Source organism: Populus alba, chromosome 15, assembly GCF_005239225.2.
Source record: "Populus alba chromosome 15, ASM523922v2, whole genome shotgun sequence".
Classification (NCBI taxonomy): domain Eukaryota; kingdom Viridiplantae; phylum Streptophyta; class Magnoliopsida; order Malpighiales; family Salicaceae; genus Populus; species Populus alba.
This window is the reverse complement of record NC_133298.1, coordinates 16,438,579-16,446,202: the sequence shown is the minus strand read 5'-3', so window position 1 is coordinate 16,446,202 and position 7,624 is coordinate 16,438,579. Positions and strand designations below refer to the sequence as shown.

The following is a 7,624-nucleotide window of genomic DNA, read 5'->3' as shown; positions in this document are numbered from 1 at the left end:
GACAAAAGCAAGGCATGTTTCGTTGAAGGATTAGAGGTGATCCCAAAACAAAATGCAGAATTCCAAAACAATATGATTGACTGTTCATCACCATTCTTGAATCAGCTTTTCTGGCAATATTTGTGTTTTGTCAAGCACTTTCGATCAACATGTCATTCTAAAGATGTTCGGGGGACAATATAGCCAATGACCCCCTCCTTCACGGGACTTCCTTATCTCTTGCTTACCAACTTTCAGACTCAATTCTTGCAATTCTTGCAACTGTTCACTTGAAATAGTTGAGGACCCCATCATGACATCACATCTCTTATCTGGATTATACCACCGAGAAATTGGTGGTTGCATGGGATCTGTCGACGTATAGCAACAGTCTGGAATCTGGCAGATTCTGGTAAATAAACCCACATGGCCACTGCTCAATTAAAATTCTTGCAACTATTCCACTGAAATGGTCGAGGACCCCACCATCACATCGCATATGTTGTCTGGATTACGCCACATGGCAAATGAACTTCTATCTTGGCAAAGACATTGGAGTAGTCAATGATGCTTGAGTGAGACTTGACTAGGCAAAATAACTGAGGTTTCACAATCGAGAGTCATCTTCTGATTCAACTCCCTTCGCGGTTCTGGAATCCATAACAAAACCTTCAATCCTTCACTTCTTCATAGCTCGCTCAATTCTTTCGATGATCTTCACAACATCATGTCAATCTTCCAATGTTGTTGTGGTTGGTTGAGGATTGTTAGAAAACTTTCTAACAGCTTGGTAATCTTGGCAGCGCCTAGAAACTTGTAGTATCGCCACTACCGACGTGTGGAATCACACATTGTCTCTATTGGAAGAGCACCTGATGAATCTAAAACTCCTTTGTCCCCTCTTCGATTTCTCACTGACAGTGCAGCAAACAAACACCTATAGAGGAAGTCCTGCTCTGTTAAAGTTTCAGTCTTCTTCATGTTTTTCAGTCTAGGCATGTCTCTTCTCTCTACTCTTGCATTTTAATACTGACACTGTTGGAGGAAAATCATAGCTGATCTGAAACTACTATATTCCTTCTTGGATTTCCCATTTGCGGATCTACAAACAGATACCTGTCGAAAGAGCTCTGCTACGTTGAAGTTTGAAGTCTGCTCGTATTTTTCAAACCAGGTCTGGATCTTCAATGTACTAAGATGTCTCCATGCTGAAACTGATGAGAGAAATATTTGTAGCATATGCAACTTATAAATCCCCTCTTGCCTTCCCAATTTGCAGAGCCATAAATTGATTTTTGTAGAGAGAGTTCTGCCACATTGAAGTTCAGTGTTTAATCATTGTTTTTCAGACCATCTTGCTGCTGAAATGGAATTGAGCTCATAATTAGGGCAGCTTCCAAGAAGACTAATGCGCCATGTACAGGAGACCGGTAGTTGTTTGGTTCCATTAGATGATGTGGAGGCGATGAACATTTAACAATGCAACTGGATAAGAACCAGAGTTGTCATTAGTTGATGACTGAAGGCGTTGTTGCTTTTGTTCATGACGAAAAACGGGAGATACAGCTTCAATTAGATATGAACAAGCAGTGTTCCCACAGAAGACTATGCAGATATTCTTTTTCCATTTGATGCTCAACACTTGTTCGAGCAGATCTGAGTCTAGATACTTCACATTTAATGCTCTCAACCTTAATCTGATAATGAGCCTCTATCTGACATCTTTCTTCACCTCCATCATTTTTCTTCAATCACGTGCAGCACAGCTTGTATAGGGGACCTACCTTTCATTCTGGTGCATGCATGACAAATGTATGAACATGTAATCTATATGGTGAACTCACCCTTCGAGAGGTGACAATATGGTCGTAACTCTTGTATGATGGACAAGAATCGTGATTTTTGCCCAAACTCTACAATGAAAATTTTCAGAGCAACGGCCAATGTGTCACCCATAAGTCTTGAGTTCAAGATGCTTCAAGAAGAGTTTGCCCTTATGCAAAAACGATAGCACATACAACCTAAGGACAGGTTCTATTCATTATGTGAACATGGGTAGGTTTTCTATCTGGTCTCAAAAGGATCTCATATCTGCCCAGTGACGTTCTTCGTAAAGACAGTATGGGGGCGTTGCAAGGAATGGTTAAGGCACGTATACCCACCATTACCAAGCAGGCACTCAGATATGAGTTGGGTGTTTCACGCATCTGAACCCTGACCAATAGTCTTAGGGCAGATCGCTAGTTCCCCACCTAACCTAGAAGTTTGTGTGTGCTTTCAAAAATAAATACAGGTGATGCATGAGACAATTCTATAAAATGCATGGAAATAAATATTAACAAAAAAGATAAAAATGCAAAATCTTAAACACATAAAATATACAAAGCTTAGTCCAATAATGTCAGAAACAGTACCTTCCCCAGTGGAGTCGCCATTCTGTCGCACCCCAAAAAATTTCAGGCGCGCGACATCGGCTGGCGATTTAAGTCTCGTTGTGGTTTGCTGGAATTTGGTTCGTTGGAGTCGCCACCTAGTAATTGATTGCGGGCTACTAGGAAACCGGATGTACTGGTCTCGTTAGAGATTCGCGGGTACGGGACTGGTTGTGGTTAGGGAAGGTATTAGCACCCCTAACACACCCTACCTGAGGTAAGCTGCTCCGCGAATTTGATGTGTTAAAGAAGTTTTAATAATTGTCTTTTCATCGGAAATTAGAAATATCACTTACGTATAAGTTAATAATTATTAACCGTGATCCGATCAAAATATTAAATTCTTCTTTAATAGATTTGCAATTTTCTCCTAAAAAATAAATAAAGAAATAAATAAAATAACAAATTCATAAAACAAATACAAACACAACACATACACTTTCACTATTTTTATTTCTTTTTTTTTTTTCTTTTCTTTTTCTTTTCTTTTCTTTTACATCCACTATACAAATACAAATACAAATACAAATTCAAATTAAATAAATAAAAATTACATTAATTAATTTAAAAATTACAAAATAGTCCCTAAAAACTCCAGAAATTGCAGGGAAGGACTTCTGGGGCTGCATGAACAGTAGCGGCGCGTCTTCCCACGCGCCACCGCCACTGGCGGCGCGTGTGTTCACGCGCCGCCGCTGGAAAACCGAAAAAACAGGGGCGCCTGGGGCGGCTTCCTCCCCTCTTCGTTCTTCTGCCGGCGGTGACCTGAAAAGAAAAATCAAAGCACAAAAGCCAGTTGATTTTAGTTATTTTTCCACCACTGTTTTCGGATCTGCTTCTCCTCTCTTTTCTTTAAATCTGCCGAATCTGAAGCTGGATGCTACACGGGCCGCCGATGACAGTTCAGGCATGTGGATGTCAGGATCGGCAACTTCCATCTTCCTCCTTCATTTCTACACCGGCGGTGTCGTCCACCGCTGCAACTGTTGGGAGATCGGCGCGCCTTTCAAGTCTCGGTTTTCTGCTCCCTTCTACTGTCCTTCGGTTGGTTCTCCTTCTGTCATGGCCGATCTGGTGGCTGGGAGTATTTCTTCTTCTCCTCCGCTTCAGGTGGCTGGCGGTGAAGAGGAACAACCGAAAAGGGGGCGCCGCTGCTGCTGGAAGAAGGAGGTGGGTCTGCGGAGAAGATGGAAATCGTGGCCGAGAGAGAGAGGTCAGTCCGATGCTCTCCGGTTTGTTTTAGCAAAGCCAAGGGAAAAAATAAGTGGTCGGCTGGTGGTTTGTGAGAAGGAGAAAAATGGGGAAGAGGGCAGCTGCAGTCGGCTGCGGTGGAGGGGACGACGGCGGCGTGGTGAGGCTGTTTTGAGAAGAAGAAAATCTCAACCGGGGAAGGGGCTACGGTGTGGAGGCCAGGATTTTGTGGGGGAAAAGAAGGAAAAGCTGGAACCGGCCGGGAGAGAGGATAAGAAAAAAAACGAGAATGGTCGGGGAACCGTGTCAGGTGAGGGGCTGCTGTTTGGCTTGTGTTTGTGGCCGGCGGCTATAGAAAAATTCAAACCAGGGGGGGGCGGCTTGTCTTGAAAAAAAGGGTTTAGGGTTAGGTTTTGTATTTTTTCTGAAGTTGTCAAAATTGCCCCCCCTCCTTTTGTTTGAGTTAAAGACCAGTATTTATAGGCAAAAATGTTGCTAGGTTTTTCAACTTGGTCCCTCAACTTCTTTCTTTTTGTAAATTTTGATTTTTCTTATTTTTTTGTATTTTTTGAAACGAGCAATATCAACGTCGACTCAAATGCGGAAAATCAATGATTTAAAAATGACGCGTGAAAAGTCGAACACGTTTGAAAATATTTTAACAATTTAAATTCTGTTTTTAGACGACGTTGAAAATGCTAAAATGATGAAAATATATTAAAAAAACATATTTTTTGGATTTTCATTGTTTTTCTCTATTTTTGGATTTTTTGAAAATATATCAAAAACATGGGTCAAAAATTGGGTAGCAACATGGTTTATGAAAGAATTGTTGTGCTGTGCATGACTCACTTGGAATGATATCCTTTTCAGCCAGCTTCGCTTTAATTGATTCCCTCACTGAATTCAACTTTTCAAAGGGGGAGCTATGGACCGGCAAGAACTTGAACATTCGAGGCAAACTAGATGCTGGTGCGCCATCCACTGTTTTGACTAATGAGACAAATGCTTCGATAAAAGCAAAGGGAACACAATCAAGAATTCCTTGGTTCCATACATTGTCCCATCGTATTGTTTCCCTTGATGATGCTAGAATAAAATCTGCTTGAATTATGAAGGGAAAGTTGGTCACCATCTCCGTCGGAAGAAATGCATATATTCCAGGGGAGTACTCCATTCCCCTATGGAGGCGCTCTCCATTAGGAAAAGCCAAAGTGATCACCCAATCCTCCACTTCCATTCTCATGTCGACTTTGTTTTCCTGCCTGACAGGAAATTTCTGCTTCCACAAGTAGTAGCTGCATTCTTTTTCAAATTCATCACTGTTTTCATCTGCAGACAGATGGAGTGTGTGGAACTCGGCATCCATGTTTTTCCTTTGCACGAAATTTGTCTCTTTGGTAATAGCTACTGCACTAACAGTGTTGAGCCTGGGATCCGCGTTTTCTTCCCTGACAGAAAGGCGTTTTATCTTTGAAAGGAACAGCAGGATTTCAGGATGAATACTCGACAGCTGCTGCTTCACGGGGTTCACCTTATCAGGCTTCAGGGGCAAAATCAGTGTAGTAGTTGGGAGGGTAGAGGCGGAACCATAAATCTGTTTTATGTCAGAAAGAGAAGGGCTATCATCAACCCATTCAGGAACTATGTATCCAAGATTGCAGTGTGGACAGGGCTTTTCATTGAATCGTATCTGATAGCCATTGCTGAATATGTAAGGCTGAGCAGCAATAAGAAACACACTCTTGAATCCAATTCCTGCATACCAAACCGACACAAAGTTTATTAGAACAGAATTGAAGATAAATAAGAGGTGCTGATTTAAATAAGATAAACAAAGTTTACGCAAGTCTCACTAATGGGTTGCTAAATGGTACAGTTGCATACCCTATCCACCTCTATCATGATTTGAAAAGATCTTCTGTTCATATGCATTGCATGTTTGTGTTGTGCTTAGCTCAATGCCTTCGCAATTCAATGTTTAAGCAGACATGTTTACTAGGTTCAATTAGTTGAGTTTCCATACAAAACCACGACACAAGTTTTTCATTTGTCGCTGAAGCAAATATATACTAAAAAACAAAAATGTACTAAAACACAACCGAGAAACAACACGACACAAGCAATAAGCCCGCAGCTCGGAAGTGCGCACAACTTATAAAATACACTGTTGCACAAGAAATTGAGCAAGGAAAAATACCTTTCTCCCCAATATAGCCACGCTTCCGGTTCCCTTTCTTTGTGGAATTTCCAACATTGCAAATGGACTCGATATTTTTGGCAGAAAAACCCTTCTCATTATTGAAGATGAGCAAAGTAGCAGGCGCACCAGTGTTTGTTATATCTCGAGATGTTATGACAAACTCAAGTGAAGGGTCCACCCCTTCCAAGTATTCATTATCTTCAGCATTCTGTGAAAGGAAAATTCACCTTGGAATCAAAGGATAGTAAACTATGCATATTATATCACATCAAAATAACTGCTACAAAAATTAAAATATCCAAAATTCCTTCTTCATTTTTATTAACTGTTAAAGACCTTGAATGATCAAAATTAGGTAGCTTGATGACTTCATTTCAACTAGAAAAACAACAAGAACCCATTTTTTCACCGAAAGCCACAGCCAAAAAGAAAAAAAGAGACAGTCATTGACTCAACTTGACTCTTAGCTTGTCAATTCAGTAAAACAAAAAACAACAGAAATTTGCAGCTTCCAACTTTAATCACTAGCAAAGCAATCAGCGACTACAAAATTTAAAGAGAAAGAATGGATAAAGGGCAAATAAAACATATAAAGTAAAACATGCAACATTGAACATACTAAACAGCATTGTCTGGTCACATTGATAAAAAAGAAAGAAAACCTGAATGAGTTCCATAAGAAAGTGGACATCTTTAGCGTAGAGTTCAGCAGAAAGATACTTGACAGCCTGATCAAGCATAGGAGCCAAAGGGTTCTTTTCTCCTCCTATTGAGAACGTAGTTTTTCTTATGTGTTCTATGTGTTGTTTTGGAGTTGCCATTGTTGCTCTTGCAAACAGAAAAGAAAAAACACCCAGAAACCAAAAAAGAAAAACACGAAGTTGAGTAGTTACAGTCTTACAGAGAGAAGAAACCAAAGGTTTTGAAGGAAACGAAGAAAGCTCGAAAAGAGGAGAAGGTAGCGGTAGCGGTAGTAGCGAGTAGTGAAGTGAAGACTAGAAACTAAGAAGACTCCTTCGTAGGGAAGGAAACTTGTACAGGTAGGAGTGGCGGAGTTAAAAGAGGAAAAGCATTGACTTGAAAAAAAAAAGGCATAGAAATATTTAAATAATAATTGAAAGAACCTAAAAAATATGTTTTTTCTTATCAGTACAAATTTAGAAAATTAGAAAACTAGTTTTTTCAAGCATAGAAACATTGTATTTAAATAGGAAGGTTTGGTTTTTCTCTTATGCCTTGTTTGTTTTAAAAATACTGAATTTTAGGAATTTAATTTTTTTTATTTTTTAATGTTTGGTAACCATCCGGAAAGTTAGTCAAAAAAAAATTAATTCCTTAACTTTCCGATCAATAAAAAAATTACTTTCACCCACAGGAAAGTTTTCCTTTCCTTATCAAAAGGAAAACACTTTTCTTTATTAATAAAACACATCTTCTCCTCTTTGTTTCCGAAAATAGTTGAAAAGCAAAGAAGATCTGCTGGAGAATCAAACTTGCATTTCAGGTATTTTTTCCCTCAAATTTCTCTATTATATCTCTTTATGTTTTTTTATCTTCTTCGTATTTTTTAGATCTGTAAGAATTATAACAAAAAAACTTTGATATTGTTTAATTTGTTGTTTATTCTGAAAAAAAAAAAAAATTTCTGTATTTGTATTTGTTGCGCACACAATCCATCATGGGTTGGGGAAGGTACCTGTCAATTTTTTTCTCATACCCAGTTTTCTTCTTCATCTCCTCGTCACATTCAAACAAGCTCACAGAAAAACCCAACCAAATTTATCACAAGCAACCCATAAAATAACACAAGTTTTCTTGC

The 7,624-nt window shown here is 39.3% G+C and overlaps 1 protein-coding gene across 1 annotated transcript; it reads right to left on the bottom strand.

Annotated features, from left to right (window-relative positions):
- Positions 1-4,371: 4,371 nt before the first annotated feature.
- LOC118040554 (protein NO VEIN) lies at positions 4,372-6,769 on the bottom strand. Its single transcript, XM_035047512.2, has 3 exons — positions 6,468-6,769; positions 5,803-6,013; positions 4,372-5,360 (listed from the first exon to the last, which is right to left on the bottom strand). The coding sequence occupies exons 1-3, from the start codon at positions 6,624-6,626 to the stop codon at positions 4,384-4,386; spliced, it is 1,347 nt and encodes a 448-aa protein (XP_034903403.2). The 5' UTR covers positions 6,627-6,769; the 3' UTR covers positions 4,372-4,383.
- Positions 6,770-7,624: the final 855 nt, after the last annotated feature.